At 33.2% G+C, this 22158-nt stretch overlaps 1 protein-coding gene across 2 annotated transcripts in view; it reads left to right on the top strand.

Moving 5' to 3' along the window:
* sh3bp5lb (SH3-binding domain protein 5-like, b) overlaps positions 1–22158 on the top strand; it is a 43350-nt gene that overhangs the window by 3762 nt on the left and 17430 nt on the right. For both annotated transcript variants that reach the window (XM_073931774.1, XM_681914.8), the window contains exons 3-5: positions 3285–3413; positions 9121–9282; positions 20562–20735. In XM_073931774.1, the coding sequence (XP_073787875.1) occupies positions 3285–3413; positions 9121–9282; positions 20562–20735 (465 nt within the window). The remainder of the gene's footprint in view (positions 1–3284; positions 3414–9120; positions 9283–20561; positions 20736–22158) is intronic.

The following is a 22158-nucleotide window of genomic DNA, read 5'->3' as shown; positions in this document are numbered from 1 at the left end:
AGTTTCCTCCACAATTAAAATATTCTTATATATCACTCACCTCCATGTAGAGTAACATGCATTTCTTTAGTTTGAAAATAAATTTAATAGATAAAAGATATTTTAGTTTTTTTCTTAATATCGTGGATTTCAACAGGAACCAACTGCAGGTCTTGCAGTTTCAGTGCAGGTTCAAATGGCTCCACACAACCCCAGCTGAGGCACAATAGTCTTGCCTAGTGAAATGATGGGTCATTTTCTAAAAGGTGAAAAAGGAAACACTGAAATTATACTTTTTAACCGTAAATGCTCAATTTAAACTAGCTCTGCAATGGGCGGCTTTATGCTTTGCAGTCATATTGGAAAGGTCATGGATGACAGTGGCAGAAATACTGACTTGTCTGAGTGTTTATAAAGCGAATGTGCAAAGACTAAGCCAAGCGCACTTTGCAGAAAATGTAAAACAATGATGCTGGATGGTTTTATAGTTGGTGGAGAAAATTAGATGCCTTTTTGAACTGGAATATACATACGAAGAACTTAGGAGGCTGTGGCCACAAAGTGTCATCCATGACCTTTGCGATATGTTTCATAATTTGTGATGTGCATTTGTGGTGGTAAAAAAAAGATAAAATATATGCATTCAGAAATTGAGTGCTCCTAAAGCCATTGATTGTTACAATCTATATATTTTCTCGACCTGTAGTTTCCTGTTAAAGTCCACTCTATCCTAACAAAATCTTGCATGGGGTGAGTAAATTATAAGAAAGTATGCCTTAAATTTCTGGGTGAATGATCTCTTTAATGGTGCAACTATCTGTTTAAAATCAGTGCCAGCCTGAGAGAGATCTTCAATTTGAGTAAAATAATGTCTTGCAATCCCATCTGATTACCTTAGTAAGAACTTTTCTATTGTTCACACCTGTTTTGTCATGCGAAATTGGTTCAGGTGAGTTTGCTGTTCTTTTTGTTGGGTGATTAATATAGTTTGTAACAATCAATGGCTATAAGAGGTAAGCTGCGGTCACACTGGGCTTTTCCTCCTCTTATAGATTTCAGTTCATACTCGCGCGAATGCATTAAACGGAAACGCAGGGTCATGCGTGAAGTTTCACAGGTTGCTGCGGTACAAAGTTTAAGCTTGGTGAACTCTTTAAATCCCGCCCCTTTTCGCAGAGCCGCACGACAGAATTTCGCATGCTCAAACTCTAATGTGACTGCAGCTTTACAGGGCTGATTTAATAAGTTATATATATATTTAATTTTCTGCACATAAGGCAGCTGTGAGATTTAAACAACCAAATCTGAAATCATATGATACAATATTTACCACATTTTGAAAAATTGAGTTTATCTGTAAGATAAAAAACCTTACAGACAAGATCAACATATTTTATTTAGCAGGAATGTCTTAAATTTTATTGGAATAATCAATAATGGTGTATCTATCTGCCTAAAATCAGTCCTAGCCTGAGATAGATCTTCAGTTTCAGTAAAAAATATCTTTCAATCACATCTGATTACACAGTGAGAATGTTTTATATTGTTCACACTTGTTCTATTGTCATACAATATTGGTTCAGGTGAGTTTGCGGTGACTTTTTAAATTTTTATTTTTATCATTAGGGTGATTAATATAGTTTGCAGGAATTAATGGCTCTAGGAGGATAACAAGGCTGATTTAATAAGTTATACACTTTTAGTTTTCTGCACATAATGCAGTCGTGTGTATTTACAACATTTTGAAAATTGCAGTCTGTAAGATAAAAACCTTACAGACAAGATACAATTGTTATAGATACAACAAAGACCCTTTATAATGTTACAATAAATTTATATTTAAAATAAAAGCTTTTTTTCCCCTTTTTGCATTTTACATGTTTATATATGTGTACATGGTAATAAAATATTGTTAGAAACAAATGGACATTATCCATGTACCCATATAATCAATGCTGTTTTCATAGTTTCGAATAACTCTTTGGAAATCATATCACACTTAACATTGGAGGTAAATTTAGCATTCCTTCACAGGAATAGATTACTGTAGAGCAGGGGTGTTGAACTCAATTCCTGGAGGGCTGAAGCCCTGCACAGTTTAGTTCCAGCCCTACTCTAACACACTTACCTGTAGGTTTCAAACAAGCCTGAAGGACTCAATTAGTTTGATCAGGTTTGTTTAATTAGGGTTGAACTAAACTGTGCAGAGCTGCGGCCCTTTTGGAACTGAGTTTGACACCTGTGCTGTAGAGGTATTTAATAAAATACAACAGTTATATTAAATTGCAACAATATTTCACAGTTTTTAGAGTATTTTTATTTAAGTTTTAGGAAAAAAAAATCTTTTCATAGTCTAGTGGTCCAGTTTGATTTCAAGCTATGTCTTGATGCTGTTTCTGTTATGAAGTAAAAAAATATATATCTAAGGTGGAAAAAAGAAAGAAAACACTTTCTTATTTTTAAAACAAAATATAGATTTTGTATAATACCTATATTTATTTACTACAATATACAGTGCTCATCATAATTGAGTACACCCATTTTAAAAAATGAATATTTTTTTTATCTATTTTTCAGTGAATATAGGCAATGTATTTTGGTTCATTTAAACAAAACAGATTTATTAAACAGATATATTTAATAAAATAATATTTTAGTCACCAAACAAACATAAATTCAAGGATAATACATTTAAATTCAAGCAAAATATTGCAAAAATAAAATACAACCTAAATTTAAGCTAAACTTTTCAAGATCTTTTTTTTCCCTCTTTTTTTTAGATGTGTATTTAATATTTTTCTATAACATAAATTTGGGTGTACTAGTTTTTGGACCGTTATCGTAAGTTATTTTGTTGGGTAAGTTCCAGATTTGGCTTCAGTACTGACTAATCTAATGTACAGTCTGAATTATTTACCCCCCTGAATTATTAGCCATTGAATTATTTTTTTTTTAATGAAAGACAGCTTTAATTCCAGCCGAAATAAAAAAAAATAAGACTTTCTCCAGAAGAAAAAATATTATCAGACATACTGAAAATGTCATTGCTCTGTTAAACATAATTTGGAAAATATTTAAAAAAGAAAAAAAATTAAATGGGGGCTAATTTTTATGACTTTAACTGTATGCTGAGCAATGTAATTATACATTTTCTTATTTGCATTCAGTGTGCAACATTTGTATTGTGAATCACACAAGTTTAGAATCACTAAATGAAATGTTAATATTGCTTTCATGGTTTACTCATTTGGTCAAGTTGACTGTTGTTTTTCTCACCCTGTCTCATTGTTTTAACCCTCATTTAGGAAGCGAGATCTAGCTACAGGAGGATCCTTACAGACTCCGCACGAAAACTCAACGCTCAGGGCTCTCAGCTGGGAGCCTGCATTGAGAAAGCCAGACCTTACTATGAAGCCCGTAGACTCGCTAAAGAGGTGTGTGTTTGTGTGTGTTAAAGAGAAAGAGAACATGATATTGCATGTTTGTCCCTGATTTCAAGATGTTTTTGTATTTTGCTGATTCATTCCCACTCTCATTATTGTGAAAAATCCTCCTGCTGAAACCGCAAACGTTTCTCAGTGCAGTGGTCATTATGGTGAAAGAGCGAGTGTGTTAATGCGATTAACCCTCATAACACAAGATGTGATTTGCACATCACTTTTCATTAGCATTTTGGAGCCAATTTTGAATATGTAATTGAACTGATGAAAATCGTTTAGTCGAGGCTGTAGAGAGTAATTGAAAACAATTGAACCAATGCTGTGCTAAAACTCAGGTCAACTCCATCATGAAAAACTGTAAATAAGTTTGGGATGGATGTGCAGACAAGGTCTGTGTATCTAGTGGCTATTGATTAGGGACCCATTTTTATGGTTGTCTAATTTAGAGGTTTTTGTACATATAAAATTAGTTCAGACAATTATGCAAACCTTTTAGTGGGTAATCATATTTTTTTTTATTACAAGTGGCTATAAATTGTAAGAATAGCAGGGTATAATGGGGTGTATTAATATGTACTGTACATAATGTCATTTAACAATAGTAAATAAGATGGGCACAAAATAGCTGAACTGATTTTATCAAATCAGTTGTTTTTAACTTTTGAGTCGGTAGGATTTTTTTTTAGTCTTGTACATACACTCACTGGCCACTTTATTAGGTACAACTTACTTGTACCGGGTTGGATCCCTTTTGCCTTCAGAACTGCCCTAATCATTTGTGGCATAGATTCAACAAGGTACTGAAAATATTCCTCAGAGATTTTGGGCCATATTGACATGATAGCATCACGCAGTTGCTGTAGATTTGTCGGCTACACATCCATGATGCGAATCTCCCGTTCCACCACATCCCAAAGGTGCTCTATTTGATTGAGATCTGGTGACTGTGGAGGCCATTTGACTACATTGAACTCATTGTCATGTTCAAGAAACCAGTCTGAGAGGATTCGCGCTTTATAACATGGCGCGTTATCCTGCTGGAAGTAAACATCAGAAGATAAGTGCACTGTGGTCATGAAGGGATGGACATGGTCAGCAACATTACACAGGTAGGCTGTGGCATTGACATGATGCTCAATTGGGACTAATGGGCCCAAAGTGTGCCAAGAAAATATCGCCCACATCGTTACTTCACCAGCAGCCTGAACTGTTGATACAATGCAGAATGGATCCATGCTTTCATGTTGTTGATGTCAAATTCTGACCCCACCATCAGAATGTCACAACAAAAATCGAGACTCATTATATCAGGCAAAATCTTTTATTGTCTAATTTTGGTGAGTCTCTGCATATTGTAGTCCTCAGTTTCCTGTTCTGTTCCTGTTACGTTCACAGAACTTCCGCTCACTGCATGTCTTCTCTTTTTGGGACCATTCTCTGCAAACCCTAGAGATAGTTGTGCCTGAAAATCCCAGTGGATCAGCAGTTTCTGAACACCAACAACCATTCCACATTGGAAGTCACTCAAATCACCTTTCTTCCCCATTCTAATACTCGGTTTGAATTGCAGTAGATCGTCTTGACCATGTCTACATGACTAAATACATTGAGTTGATGTCATGTGATTGGCCGATTAGAAATTTGCGTTAACGAGCAGAGTGACATTGTACCTAATAAAGATGCCAGTGAGTGTATTTTTAACATTTGCATACTTTTTTTATTTATTACAGTCATTACAAATAACAATTAGATACTATCCCTAATCCTACCTATGAACCTAAGCTTAAACTATGGCCTAAAATAACCCTTAATAATTCTTAAATACACTACGCAGAAGTTGGTTATAGACATAATGTAGAAAAAAAAAAGTGCAACTGATGGTTTCACTTACATGAATCAAACTTACCAGATAGAATTTTCAGGTCTTTTTGTGAGCCAGCTTTATGAATTTAAAGACACGAAACAGCCACTCTCTTCTTCTTGTGTGTTGTTTTGATCAAAGAAAACTAAATATAATTTTAGAGTTAAAAAAAAAAGAATGATCAAATCTGAAATAGTTTTTTAAAGATATATTTCCCAAAGTTGTATCAAAACCTACCCTTATTGAAAGAATGTAATGTCTAAAATCACGCAGAAATGTGGCGATACATTTCCTATTTGCAGGCTAATCTGCATTTATGTAAATTTCCTGTTTAATTCCCTTATATTCCCAAGTTTCCAGCTTCGAAACTTCAGGAATTTTGCAGCCCTAAACACCAGTAGGTGCAAGTCACTAGTATGTGAAAATCAGTATGTTAGCCGAGAAGTTTGTCTGAATTCATTGTAGACGAGTAATCTAGAATAACACAATGACCTACTACTGGCGAAATTTTGAAATGGGCATAAATGAACACTTTACTAACCCATGAGGAAACAGGAGAGAATTTATAAATTTGAGTGTTGAAGTGTTACACCTCACTTGTGATTATGAAAACATGGCAGATGCTGTATACGTATGAATGCCAAAAATATCTTCATACTATATAGAACATAATTGGATTTGCTTTGTAAACATTAAATAAAGTTAAAAAGGGTTTTTTTTTTATTTTATATATTAAGTTTTTAGTTACGATTCTCCCAAAATTATTATGCTTGAATCTGCAGAGTTTTTTTTACAAAATTCTGCGCAGAATCAATAAAAAATGTTTGCAGAATCTGTCTGGTCCTAGTCATTGCATCTCTAATTGTGCTCCCAAATTGTGCATTTTTTTAGAAGAGGGCAGAGCTGTCAAAATGTGCTTTTGTTTGTTTTTTGCAAAGTGAGTGACATGCTTGATAGTCCAAGCTGGCACACTGTTAAAATAACAATTACGTTATTATCATAGACAATAAATATTGCACACCCCTACCGTCAACAACACAAAAAGTTTTGACTTCAGTCATACAGACAGCTGTTGCATGAGCAGGATATTTCAAGAATCTTCCAGCAAGTTTGTTGATGTGTGTGTGTGTGATTGTAGCCAACTTCAGATATCATCCTTGGCAAGGATGCCATATTTCCAACAAGTTATCCCAATGAAATATGGCCTGTCATTCTCGGTTGCTGACTTTTATTGATTGGTTTGGGTGTTCTGATCTGTGCGCAGCAATTTTCACTGACAGCAAGCCAGGCTTTTGGAGTTAAACGGTTTTAAAATCCAGCTTAGTATGCCTTTGTCAGTCTTAAACCCATCCACAGCTCTAATTGGCCATTTAAACCTCATTATTTCAAACGGATGATTTCAGTTTCCTGGATTCTTTCATCTTGCGTTTTCTTTTATTATGCAAAATAAAAAGAGAAAATAATAATAATAATAATCAAATGGAACTGTAGTACGCTTCCATACATAATGCCACATGCTTTAGTTTGTCTCTTTTTAGGGTTTTACTGGATATTTTGCAGGCTAAAATAACCTTTTTGTGGCATTTTTTTTCTAAAGGTTATACATATATAAATTTTTATTTTTTTTAGTTTAGACTTCATTAGACTCTCTAGTTTAAAAGAAACACTAAGAGAAACAAAGAGATATTGCAATGTGAAATCCAATGAAGCAAACAAATTATGATTCAAGAAGGACTTTCAGAATAAATTAATAGAAATTCTCTTCCAATCAATAAAATCTTTTCAATTAGCAAAACCATTAGAATTGGAAAAACCATGTTAACATATGTGACCCTGGACCCCAGTAGGCACAAAATAAAAAAAAAAAACATTGTATGAGTAAAGGGGGTGGCACAGTGGCTCAGCTGTTAGCACTGTCGCTCACAGTATGAAGGTCGCTGGTTTGAGTCCCAGCTGGACAAGTTGGCATTTCTGTGTGGTTTAAATTTTCTCCCTGTGTTGGTATGGGTTTCCTCCGGATGCTTCGGTTACCCCCACAGTCCAAAGATATGCACTATAGGTAAATTGGATTAATCAAATTGGCCACAATGTATGTGTGTGAATGCAAGAGTGTATAATGGGTGTTTCCCGCTACGTAAAACATATGCTTGAATTGTTGGTGGTTCATTCTGCTGTGGTGACCCCTGACAAATAAGGGGCTAAGCTGAAGGAAAATTAATGGATGAGTAAAAATGACAGATGACATTTTTATTATTATGCCAAAGATAATTTGAATATTAGTTAAAGATTATGTCCCATGACGATAATTTGTCAATTTCCTAGTGTAAATATTTCAAACCTCAAATAAATTTTTGTTTGATTGGAAATGTGCATTGCTAAGCATTTCATTTAGACAACTTTAATGGTCGTTTTCTCTGTATTTTGATTTTTTTTGTTTACCTTCAGTTTCCAGATTTTAAAATAGTTGTATATGGGAAAAAATTGTCCCCCAATAAACCGTACTTAAACAGAAAGCTTATTAATTAAGGTTTAAGATTATGTGTAAATATGAATTTACACAATCTTATGTATAAAACCTGACACACATAACTTATTTTATGTTCCTGGGTCACACATATTCAATAAAATATATTACGTTGGTTAGCTAATCAATAGCTGTGACTCATTTTAGAGGCTGCATTCTTCGAAGGATGCATTCGAAGGGCGAAGCGTCATCACAGTGCAACGAAGGCTGTCCCATTTTAAAAAATTCGAAGACTCCTTCAAAATGCAGCCTTCTTCGTTTGCGAGGGAATGAAGGACACAACTGGTGGATCTTTTGCGACCTCGAACGTCCGAAGATTCATTGCCCACTGATGACAGCAGGATGTTTTTAAAAGAAAACTTTGGAATAAATGTCTGGATTAGGTTTTATTTTACTTGGATATCTAAACACATGTTAAAAAACATAAAGAGTATGACATATCCTACTTCAAATTTTTATAGACAGTTTACATTTTTATGTGTACATGTATGGATCAAAAGAAAAAGATTTCCAGCTTCTGTAAACCTTGTTTTGCCTTCAGATCGCTTAAAATAAAATTGGAAATAACAAATTGTCAGTCATTGCAAGTTGTATAAGGCTTATTAACGACAGCTTAAGTGTGAACTTCGAAGGACTTACCTTTGAAGTCTGCATCCTTCGGATAATGCAGCCTCTGAAATGAGACGCAGCTAATCAGTATTTAAAACCAACTGCATTGCATTGTGTTTTTCTCATCACAATTAAAGCGATAGAGCTTTCATCATAAAAGTGTTTAAATTTGATCTTAATAAGAAAGATTATTGGGATGTTTAGCTAAAGATTGAACCAAAAAATAAATGATTTTCACTTGTGGCCATATAAATTATAATGAATCATTGCAATTTTGCCCTCTTTGAGCCGTGCTGTTTTTAAATTTTTTAAATTTTTATTTTCTCAATTTAAATCATATTTAAAGCAACTTGAAGTTTAACAGTTGATTCAATGCACTCACCTTACTTCAAGCTGGCAATAGTGGCCTTAAAGGTAAGTCTAAAGTTGCTCAATCTCCAAAACATCTGGAGAAATAAAAAAAAAATGCAGCACTTGTTTGGTTTTGTGTTTTAATTCTGTGATCACCTAATGGCAAATTCCTAGAGGGTCTGGCGTGTGTTTTATTACACAGAATAACCTGATGCAAAATTTAGAAAGATTTGCAGTCCCCATTCACTTTATAGCTCTCAGTAAGGTCAGCTTCCTTTCCTCTGATTGGCTGCATGTTTACAGAGCTGACTGTTTGATTACTGTGCAAGAAATATGATGGATGACCTCACCCACAGGCTCAACAGGAGACCCAGAAGGCAGCACTGAGGTACGAGAGGGCCGTCTCCATGCACACAGCTGCCAGAGAGATGGTTTATGTGGCCGAGCAAGGTTTATTGGCTGACAGGAACACATTGGACCCTACCTGGCAGGAGATGCTAAACCATGCCACAGCCAAGGTATGACACAGCGACTCTGCATTCATGGCCACAACCAGGGTTTGAACATTTAGTGAGGTTTAGGGGCTTGTTAAGAATTGTGCAGTTATAAAGGCTGCAAATACAACTCATTAAATACAGTACATCATTGACCTTGCTCACTACATCACAGTTTGGTAATAATATAGACCTATCTTTCTTTCTGTTTGTCTGTATACTAGGTACTAACATATTGACCACTGATATTGGATGAATGTAAAGCACAGGCATATCAGCAATGATATAAAAAAGGCTGATATTGATAGTAGGGCTGCACAATAATATAGTTTTAGTGTCAATATCACTATGTGCGCAGCAGCAATAGTCACATCGCAAGATATGCAATGTTGAGTCTGAATTATAGTTGACTAGGAGCCACAGAACACATCTGATTTGTAGAGTCACTTCTAAGTTTAACCATAAGAGTAAATGATGATCATTTACTTGTGTTTAAAGGCTTTGACTGAGCTGAGAGTTTGGACATAAAAACATATGATGTTTGGAGGTGTAGCAAAGATTAATTGTATTTAGTTATTTTTGCCTTGGTTATAGTCCAAATATCTACATTTTAAAGTGAAAATAAGATTATTTTAATTACCCCATAGGCAAATAATTTTGCTTGGTTTAAAGAAAAACTCCTAATTTTGAGTTATTTCTTCTGAAGGTGATAACAAAACATTTTTTTTTACTTGATCTACAAATTTTTTTTAGTTATTTGTACAAGAAACGAGACAAAGCAAAGTAAGAAAATAATTTTTTGTGTTGTGATTATTCAATTTCTGTACCTGAATACTGTTCGACTCCCTAGAAATAGTCTAATAGAGCTATTTACCATCTTCTGAAACTGTAAACGTATTTCAGTATTTATTGCAGAAAAATAAAATATCGCAATATCAGATGATTACATTGAAGCAATGAGTTGCATGTCTTTTGTGTAATCCAATGTTTCTCTCAGAGCAAAATCACTAAATACTTGCAAAAAATAAAATATAATCTGTACAAAATGTGTAATCTAATATGTACAGAGTCTCACTTCAGGAAAGTAACTGGTGTGTACCATGGCTCAAGCACTGGCACAAAGCCATTGTTTAGTTTGGACTAAAAATATTTTGGACAATAAAAGAAAGTAACTGCAGTTTGGTCAGTCAATATTTTTCCAGAGCAACAAAATTTATAATTTCTACAGAGAAACAGCACTGGTATTATTTAAGTGTTTAAATATATATATATATGTGTAACGTTATATTTCAAGGAAATGTTAATGGTGTTGATGGAGATATCGAATTGCAAAAATCATCCTTGAAGATTGTCATATTGCAGTTATTTAAATCTTAACTTGTACCTCTATTAAAATATTGAATGTTAAATCCATATTCAGTTAAATTAATTTAATGGAGAGAGAATAAAACTAGCTAGTACTGGATAGTACTATGTAGTTGAACGCAATTGGTATTGGTTACAGTATCAGCCAAATGTTTTGTTTTGTTTTTGTTAAAATTGATATCGGCAGCAATTTATTTTTTTAATCCTATCAGTCTGTCCTTACACCTAATAATTGTTAAAGAACCCCTGTTATGCATTACAATAGGTCATATTTTGGTTTAGGGGGTCTCCAACAACAATTTGATATGCATTTAACGTTAAAAAACACTTTCATTGTCTTATAATATGCATTTATTTGTACCTAATTATCCCAATGACTCCCAAATGGTTTGTTCAGCGATTTAATTGTTCCCAAACCCCTCCTTTGCATGTCGCTAATCTGCGCTGATTGGTCCGATGACCCAATCTGTCGCGATTGGTCTACTGGGTTCAGAGTGAGAAAAAAAAAATGCCCAACATGGCTTATCAACATTGATAAACTAGCTAGAGTGCAAAGTACATGTGTGAGTCCAACACAGGAGTGCATTAAAGCAATTCAGTTAAACACCAGCATATTACTCTATTCTTAATTTTAAGTAAAAACAACGGCACACATTCAGTATTAATCCACACTGGCAAAAGCTGAACTATTTTGAAGGACTGCAGCATGTGTCTAGAAACAGCTGACCTAGGCCATAGCAATGACAAACGGCAGTGGATTGTGAGCTCCCAAACTCGTATAAATCGGTAAAGAAATCGACACGCGGCATGATTTAAACAAGGTTTTAGATATGATATGTGAATATAAAGAGTTAACCAGATACAGTACAAGCCGAGTAAAGCAATTACAACTTATAAAACACAATTAAATGCACATTTTGCAAGCTAATGGCAATCAATTTAACCACACTAACAACTTGAGATCCTGAGGAAGAAGAAACAGCTTCATATAAACTGTGTACTGTACTAACAAAAGTTCCTGTTAAGGTCTGACAAAGTCCCATACATATTTTCATCAAATAGTCTTTGCTAATCCTTCCTTTAAAAAATGACCGGCGAATACCCTGTTGCTAATCATCTGAATGTTCGCTTAATGTTTACTCATCTTCACCCGTGATCAATCCCACACACATCTGCACTCCGCTAGTTTTTGAAGGGAAAGGCTCGTTCACGCTTTACCGGATCCGACACTTCATATTTGGTATGGTTTCATGTCAATGTCAGTATTAACAGGCAAAAGATTTGGACAAACAATGAACCATTTAAAGAGGTGGTCCACTATGATATCATATTTTAAACTTTAGTTGATCTTTAATGTAGCTGTGTGAACATAAACAACATCTCTAAATGTAATGCGCTCAAAGTTCAAGGCAAAGGGAGACATTGGTTTTTTCAGAGTTGGCTTAGCAAAACCTACAATGAACAAAGTTTGTGGACTACAAAAAATACATTCAGGCTAATGAGATTACAAGGGCTTCCAGTTACGTGCATTCACCATGCACACACACCCTTCTCAGCACATTATGTTAGCTGACCAATCAGAGCCTCTTGAGGACGGGCCTTTAACAGGATAGGAAATATGACAGTTGTTTTTATGTTAGCTGATTAGCTGTATATAATCAAAGTAAGAGTTATGAAAAAATTACTTGATTTTTCTTGTTTGATGGTTTTGTACAGAAAGTATCATGGTGATCAGTGCATTTGTCTCCTCACCTGCCCACTTCTTTTTTTAATTTTTTTTTTCAGTGTAGTTAATTTGCAGTCGTTGTTTCCATCCAAAAATGCAAATTAGACTTATACACAAAACCGCAATATTGCATAAAACATTTGTGAATAAAACACCATTTCCATTTGATGAATCAAAGAGAACAAAATCACAACTTCCTGATGAGCTGCTGCTAAATATCTTAAAGAAAAGTGGAATATGCTTTGTTAGACAAAGCCAGTGTGTGTGTGTGTTTAAATATAATAAACAACTGATGAAACACAATGAACACAATCATAACTGACTTTTGGAAGCACAAGATTGCTTTCATTTTTGTTATTACATGATCTGTTAAAAGAAAATTGCATGACTTATTTGATGCGCATGGTGGGATTTACTCTGTAAATGTGTTTCCATAAATGCATTTCCATTAAGCACTTTTTGTGTGATATTCCCGCATGTGTATAAAAAAGGTGGATGGAATCAAAGCTAGTCTGCCAGATATTGCTTTGATAAATAAATAAAAGCAATTCCCTGAAGAAAAATGCACCAAATTAGGTTAAATGCTGTGCTGATAGGATACTGAATCGCTGAAGCAAACCTTCATCTTTGCAATTTATTAACACTCTAATGTTCACATTATGTATTAAAACAAGTCCATCTATCCAATGCTTATAATAAGTAGATATGATACATACCAGCACCCCCTGTAGAGCTCCTTTACTCACCTGCTGTGGGGAGTCAGTGACATGAATTTATTCATCGTTTTCATTTATATATATATATATATATATATATATATATATATATATATATATATATATATATATATATATATATATATATATATATATATATATATATTTTTTTTTTTTTTTTCACAGTTTTATTTTTTAATGCAAAATCCCTTACCTTGAACTGGATCTTGGTGACGTCATAGCTGGCTCCTGGTCTGCCATTACACTTGAATAATTATGGCAATAGGCACTGCCACCTATTTACTCAAAGAACAAGTGCTCTTATATTTACAATGGGTTTAACTGCTAAAATCATTCCCTTATAGTCAAAATGATGGCTTTAAATTGTTAAATGAAAACGTGGCTCTGTTTAAAAGTGCACAGCTGGTTAATATGGATTATAAATGGCAGCATGGCTTTGATTGTCACAGCGGGTGCAATCAATAACGCTGATGAATGCACACCTACACTTAAAGATCAAGGTTACATGTCTTCATTTATATTTTATTCAAGCCTTGCCAGTAAAATGAAGCAGCACATTTGTGATGTAAAAACAATATCACAGTTTTTGTTTCCATTTGAGTTGTCGACAACATGCCAAGAGATTTTTTTTAAAGATTGTTGACGCCATTCAAATATTCGTGTGCTGTTAAACTTACTCCTTTATTACAAACATCGCCTCAGGTTTGTTTTTTTCCAATTAATCATTCAAGTGAACTGTCAGTAATAAAATAAAGAACAAATTACATGCTTTAGAATCAATTAAAACAATAGAACACATTTAGTAAACACTGAGTCAGGTTTAAAAATGAGTCATTCAAGTGAACACTCGGTGATAACGTACAGAAATAAATACAAGGAATAGAACAGTAATACTATACTAATGATTGTAAGCAGCGACTCAGTGGTTAGCACTGTCACCTGGGCCAGTTGGCATTTATGTGTGGAGTTTGCATGTTCTTCCCGTGTCCATGTGGTTTTCCTCCGGGTGCTCCGGTTTCCCCCACGGTTCAAAGACATGTGCTATAGGTAGATTGGGTAAACAAAATTGGCTGTAGTGTATGAATGTGTGTGTGTGTGTGTGTGAATGTGAGAGTGTTTAGGTGTTTCCCAATACTGGGTTGCAACTCGAAGGATATGCACTGTGTAAAACGTATGCTACAATAGTTGGCTGTTCATTGCGCTGTGTCAACCCCTGATCAATAAGGGACTAAACTGAAGGAAAATGAACGAATGATTGTAAACTTCATGTATTGAAATTAATAATTTACAGTCAATAAATAGAGCAAATCAGATGCAGTAGAAATGAAAACAATAAACCAGTAGTGTAAATAGTCTAAAAATTGCTTTATGATTCACATGGTTATGAATTAATCAAGTCAACAGAGACTTTTTTATTTTTTATCTATAAGTACAGAAAAAAATTTCAATAGCTGTGTCCCAAATTGCACACTATGCACTTATGCACTATTTACTTATGCACTTACACACTCTTCAGCGTAGTATGTGTATGTAGTGTCATTCCAAATGGAACACTAATGTTTTTTTACTTAGTGAAAATTCAAACCATTTCACTAATGACGTTTGTCGGTTGCCAAATTAGTGAAATAAACAACCAAACTACCAAATAATGCCTGCCCTGTGTATAACCGCAGTCACCATCGGAAGGCGGTATAAATACTCTTTTAGGAGAACTTTACTTTCACAATCTAAAACAAATAATGTATCCAACATGAGCGCCTGAAAGCTCCGCCCCTTCCACTACTTGAGCAAAGCAGCAGCTGTTGAGTGCGTGAAGTGTCCAACATTCCACACTTCATTTTACCGATTGAATAAGTGCATCATTCAGGTATTTAAAGTGCACTTATTAGTTTGAGTTTTCAGTGTGAGCACACTACTTATACTATTTATACTACAAAATAGCGTAGAATAGCGCATAAGTATGTGATTTGGAAGGCACCTGTTGACAAGATCCAAATGCAAATGATAAAAATGGCTCTTTAAGTTTTCTAATGAATCTTTCAAGTTAACAAAAGTAAAGTGAATAAAGGAACAAATCACATGCGATAAAGTTACAATAGAGCAAAGATTCAAGATTCATGAACATTCAAGTAAACAGCAGATAACCTTCAAATAAAACATTTAGAAAAAATCATGTTGTTAAGATACAAATGACATAATAGAAATAAAAAACAGCAAAATGGAGTTAGAAATGAAGTAAACTGATTCAGGTTTATGAATTAATTTTTCAAATCAACAGTCAGTAATACTGTGAATTGAAGCGCATTACAGTCATTAAATTGAGCAAAGTGCAGATGATTTAACCATGCTGTAAGTTTTCAAATTACAAATCAAAGTAAAAAAAATAGAATAAAAGAGTAAAGAAACTAAGCATGGGCTGGTGTAAAATACTGACAGTTTGATAACCTTGGATAAAAATATCACGTTTTCATGGTATTGTGATCACGGCTTTAAAATAAGTTCCTTTTAAATGTCCGTGTAGAAAGCAACAAGGTTTTCCCCACTGAACACAACACATTTTATTTTTAGAAACATTTAAAATATTTTGAAACAGTAAACATGCCAAGTTAAATAATTCAAATAAATCATTGACTGCTGCAGTCTTCATTAGTTCCAAAAACAGATTTCTTTACAAAGGCATTTTTGGGTATCTTTCTTTTCTGTGGGTAAAAAGTAAAGCCACTGCACGGTTCAGCTCTACAGCATGCTGGATGTTGGTTTTTAAGCGATTTGCTTTTCAGATGTTTTCTGAGTCGTGGGCTGACCTGGAGCTTTTAATGTGGAGGGTGCATTTCTGCTGGAGATAGTGGTTCCCTAAAAAAACTTAAATAAAATACTTGTAACAAACATGTGAAAAAACAACAATACAATAGCTTGCATATACCGTAGAAATGGTATAACAAAAATATTAGCAGTTTTAAAACCTTTTCCATTCTGTGGTAAACCTTGAAACCAGTCTCATGCCTAAAAGAAACAAATCACTTTGTAAAGATTACCAATAAAATAAGGATTCAAATTAGGTTGACCATGCATACATTTTTCTAGTAATCATTTTATAAATAGTCAGTAATAGATTTAAGTGTAGACAAATAACAAGGAATAGTTTTTAAATTTTTCAATTAAAAATAACAAAGTAGAGAAACCGATTGCATGAAATATAAGCAGAAACAAAGTTAGAAATTGATTTTTGAGTTGAGAATTGAGTTTTTTTTAAATAAATCAGCGACCAATCTAATTTGATCAATCAATAAAAACAAAAGACAAATTTTTAAATTTGCAAATAAATTCCTACTACTACATAATCCATAATTTGCTTTCTTTTAAATTCCACACAGTAGAGTATGATAAAGTGAACAAAGATTGATATTAGGTAAGTGCTTGTTTTTAAATGAACCATTCATCAAAATGGAATTAAAAACAACAACGTAAAATTACATAGAACAACAGAACAAAACACAACAGAACAAATACAATATTTTCTTGCTCTCATTATGAATGATTCCATGTAATTCCGCAGAATAAAACATTTGTAGTGATGCTACTCACTACATCACGGTAACCAAATACCTGTTTTTCTCTAGTGTGGTTTCTAATGCCCATTTTTAACAATCCATTGAGTTTTATATAAACCTACAAATGAAATCCTCTGCTACTATTTTTCTCATACAGTATCCTGTTTCGTCTCAAAATATATCATATTACAGAAATGGGATTGTTCTGGCAACTCATGATGGCTTTTGATTGAAGTAAATAGTCAGTCATCAAAATATAGGAAAAGAAACAAAATGACCCTTAATGGAAAATAGAAAAAAAGATAAAAACAAACTGCAGAAAGAACATTGTCAAGTAAATAGAGTGCTGCTTTATCCAGTGATATCATTTGTTATGGCAAAATCACATGATTTTTTTGTTTTATTAGACATCCATAAATGAGCAACATCACACAAGTAGCAGTGCGTTATGGCTCTATATCGGGAAAACAAGAGACTCCTTAGAAACAAACAGATGGCCAACCAACAAGTAACTCAGGGTTATACAAAAAGTGGCTAACACAAAATACATACATTCCTGAAATGAGTCCCATCTGTAAAAAGTCTTATGTGCTATTTTTGTAAAAAATACTGGTAACACTAATGCACGTATTATTTTTAAGTAGTTTGAAAACTTTATTTTTTTTAGCAAAAACACAAAAAAAAAAAAATGAATCATGTAAAAAATTACTAAATTTTATGAGTGTTAGATGAGGATTTTAATATTATTCGCGGAATGTGCTTTTATAATTTAAGCAAATCCACCACAATTTACTCATATTTATTTTTTTTTAGCAAAAACTACTTTAAAGAATCATGTGAAAATTACTAGGTTTTTTTGAGTGATAGATGATGATTTTAATATTATTAGTGGAATAATCTTTTATAATTTAAGCATATTAACCACCTTTTACTCATATCTATAAAAAAAATATTCATTCATGAAATATAATATATATAATTTCTAATGAAATACATACAAAATGCATTTTTGCCAAATATCATTTTATTACATGTTCCACTGATAACAAAATGGTACATACAATTTGTTAAACAAATCTATTTAAAATTTACAGCAATGTTAAGCTTTGAAAAAAAGGCCTTTATCCATGTCATGGAAAAAATGTTCTGTCAACTTTCTTTTGTAGTAATAGTCACATTTTAGACAAAATATGACAGAATTGCACAACATATAAAACCATTATAAAAGCTGTATCTCAAAATAATAGCAACACAATCAGTCAATCCAGTGCAAATTCCACCAAAGTTTGCAACAGTGAATTTGTGTCAGGAACTTATTATAAGTTTGTTTTTGGGTGATTTTAATTTGGGAAATACAAGTATAAATCCAGTTCAGCAATTCTAGATTTTCCAAGCCAGCCATGACTCACTCATCCTCCAAGACAATGCAGAAGTCCTCATGGTTGGTCATCCCTCTGGCAGACAGCAATTCTCCATGCATTCCTTATGAAATTGAAATTATGCAAATGTAAATTTCAAATGTTTAAGGTTTACTAAAACACATTAAGGAAATACATTAAGGAAATAAACCATTTCTTTGTATCTCTGTGAACAGTAATCCTCCAAAATGTTTGAGAAGACATTGCTGACTGACACTATAACACAAGTACACCAGTATTTTGACTAATAATGAACAGGGTGTTTTTTAAAATGTATACTAGGGTACAAAGATATAAGTTTATAAAAACAAACCATATTAATACAAGGAATAGTGCATTCAACAATGTAGTGTTTGTGTTATATTTTTTGTTTTTTGAAAAATGCAAAAATATAAAAGGCAGTTTTCAGAAAACTATAAATATCTGAAACAGTTTGAGACACTTTGCGCTCCTGGATGAGCTCTTCCTCTTTTTCATACAAATACACCAGCAACAGAAGACGACATTGCTCATCTCCTCCCTGATTTAATGTAAGGTCTGATGCAACAAAAGTGTAGAAATTAGTAATATTGCCTAATAATAATAATAATAATAATAATAATAATAATACACAAACAACATGATAAAAATACCTGCTGTATGGCAGCTATAAACTGCTCCTCTTTTGTAGGAAAATTATGTAAAAAGTTTCTTCATTATTCTAAAAAAAAAAGCAAACAAATATTAGTATTTCTAAACAGTATTATATAAAAACAGTTTTACATTACAGTATTATATAAAAACAGGTAATTGCATTACATCATCAATGCTGTAAAAGAAACCTTATGAAATGGAAAAACACTAGCTGTGCATAAACTCCATTGAATAGCTATATAGCTAACACACTAGCTTAGGCTAACCAACAAGTTCACTGTTGTTTGTCCACCCCGCTTAAATGTTTTCTGATCAAACTAGGCTCCTGAACAAGCTTGAACAGAAAGTCTCTTTCCTAAAAGAGCTTATTCAAGACAATAAAAATTATAAACTGTTTAGGCTTACCTCTTAGCATGGTTACTGTTGATCAGCTCCTTCAAAATGTTGTCTGGTCACTGCCGTTGTTGAGATTCAAATGCAAAAATCTCAATCAAATCCACATAATTGAGTCAATTTTCTTTAAATAAACGTGAAGCCATCTTTCCTCAATTTTATTAGCTTAGCTGGTTTCTCAAATTAAGCCTTATAATTGCAATGGTTTCCTAAAAAAACATAAGTGAACGTTATCTCTTGATTTTATTAGCAAAATATTCTCAATATTTCTTAATAAATCCAGAATATCAATTTTGAAAATAAAATATGACCATTAATTTTAATGACCACATACATTTTTTTAATGAAAATTACAAGCCTCAAGATTAATTTTTTACAGTGTAAACTATTGTGGCCGAGAGAGCAATTACAACAACAGCAATTAGAAACATTTCCGTTGTGTTACATGATTATTTGCAAGTGTTGTGACTAATTGCTGCACAATTCTTCAGTTGTTTGTGTTATGACCAATTGCTGTGCATCAGTTGTTTGTGTTGTGAGAATTTGCAACAGGTGTTCTGTCAAATTGATGAAGATTGTTTGTTTATTTTCTGGTGTTCTTTGAAATTGCATGTGCTTTTTTAAATTGAAGCGCATTAATCTCTCTCGGGCACCGTACAATTAACTACAATTACTATGGTATAAATACTTCTACTATACTACTATTAATAGCACCACAACATACAAACAAGAGAGATTGACTTTGAATATCCTTAGAACGTCACTTACTAGATTTATAAAATTTTGTTCAGCTGTAGTTTGAAATTACGAGTTTTTTTTCTTATTATGAGCTTATTATGTGGTCTCTGTTGCCATCTTGTCAATGGACAACTTCAACTATCTTTTTTTCTGCTCATTGATAGGCTGATGGCGCTGATGGACTGTATCACCAGAATGATAAATATTTAAAACATGCACACCCTTATAAAAAAACTGTGTAGTTGCAATCTAAACAACTACATTCTCGTCTGAAAAAGCCTCAAAAGTACATTCAGATCCAATCAGATTCAAGAACCAGATGGAACTATCGTATAAAGGAATTTATTCCATAATTGCATTTCCATCATAGATCATATGCATATCATTTGAGCACTGACATTTTTAATATACATTTTTTTCAAAAATATGCACACACTACCAATTTTCCATTTACGCAATACACTAAAATGTGCATAAAAATAGTTGAATGGAAGCAGCAGCTAATGGTACTGAAGTGCTAAACCTCTGACATTCCTAAATATTACCTGTCCTTTAGAAAGAAAGAAAAAGTAAGAGTAATCTAAATTTCTTCAAGCTCTTAAAGAACACTCCATTACTCGCAGGGTTATGCCATATTGACCTGTCACGTCTTTGCACGAATGATGCTGAAAGATACGAGAATGAATTGAATTACATGTCTTTGATTACATGGATTTGACCTCTGCCGTGATGCTGTTTTCAGGTGAACGAGGCGGAGGAAGAGCGTTTGAGGAGCGAGAGGGAGCACCAGCGAGTCACTCAGCTTTGTCAAGAAGCAGAAGCGCGCGTGCAAACCTTGCAGAAAGCTCTGAAGAGGGTCATTATCAAGTCCAAGCCTTATTTTGAGCTCAAGGCGCAGTTCAACCACATCTTAGAGGTATGCATCAGCTACAAAGGTATTCAAGGACTGATGGCTGTATTGATTTAAGTAACGAAATGGAGAGCTTTATGAAATGCAAACTAGAGGTGGGCTGGGAAATGAATAGAAACTTCACTTGTGGCGTATAATTTATTCATTTGAGTTTTTTAGTGTTTAACAAAGTTAAAAGGGAAACGTTCAGTCCTACTGTTTTCTCATTCAGTAGTGCTGTCTGACTTTGAAATACAACACATTACAAAGTGAAATGGCTTCCTCGGACAATTCGTGTTGACTTGAAATGGGGAATTAAATTGAAAACTCAAGGTAGTGTTCACCCTATGTCAGCACTTGAACAATAAGTTTTACTTTTGTAATGGGACTTTTTGTTTAGTTGTTTTTATTCTTTTGTTACTGATGATTGTGTTACTGAGACTGATAAATGCTGTGGTAAATTGAAAAGTTAAGGCAATCGCCAGTCAGTAATACAATACAGAATAAAGCAACAAATGGAACAAACTGAGACTATGGTTTGGGTATAGAACAAGTGAAAAACACGATTCTGCTATAAAAAGCACAAAGTTCTCTCTTAAATATAAGCTTGAGATGAGTAGTATGAACAGAAACTTGTTGCAAACAAACTATACAGTTTAGTTTTTAGTGAATTTAATAAAGTTAAAAGTTAAACTAAATTGTTCTGGCCTACTATATTTTTTTTTAATCAATTTCCTGTCTGATTTTGACACTCTCAACTTTCCAAAAATAAAATGGGTTGTTTTGATCATTTATCCTGATTTAAAATGTTAAAGTCAACTTTGTTCACATGAGTTTGTTTTTTGTTTAGTTCTGTGATATTGTTACTTTATAAATTTTTTTTGACCTTTGTAAACATTTACTTAATATCAACAGTCAGTAATACATAATAAAGCAACAATTTACGAAAACAATAAAACAAATCCAAAGTAATAGAGAAAGTATGTAATAAAATTAAATTCTTTTGAAATACAAACTTTGTAATGTAATTTGTTTACCCATACAACCTTTTTTTTGTATAGATTATGGATTTCAATATTAGTGGGTAGATATACCTAAATATTATTAAATAAAATTAATTAGGCCAAACAGAATTTTTTGCTATTTTTGCAGATGATTTTGTAAAAAATCTGCAGATTTATGCAGAAATATTCTGGGAGTATCGTAACTAAAAACGAAAAATGTAAAATAAACAATTATAGTTTTTAAATTTTTATTTAATGTTTACAATGCAAATTGATCCACTTATTTGGTAAACTGTCACGTAAATAAATTAAATAAACACTTTCATATTATACAATAATATTACTTAAATGTATTTAAAAACTGAATAAATATAAATTTACACACACTTGCACAATTAAATAAATAGACTCAATGATGGGTTCTGCAGAAATCTGTGCGTGCAGAT

The sequence above is a fragment of the Danio rerio genome, chromosome 19 (genome assembly GCF_049306965.1).
Source record: "Danio rerio strain Tuebingen ecotype United States chromosome 19, GRCz12tu, whole genome shotgun sequence".
Classification (NCBI taxonomy): domain Eukaryota; kingdom Metazoa; phylum Chordata; class Actinopteri; order Cypriniformes; family Danionidae; genus Danio; species Danio rerio.
The sequence above is the reverse complement of the archived record's forward strand: the minus strand, read 5'-3'. Positions and strand labels throughout refer to the sequence as shown.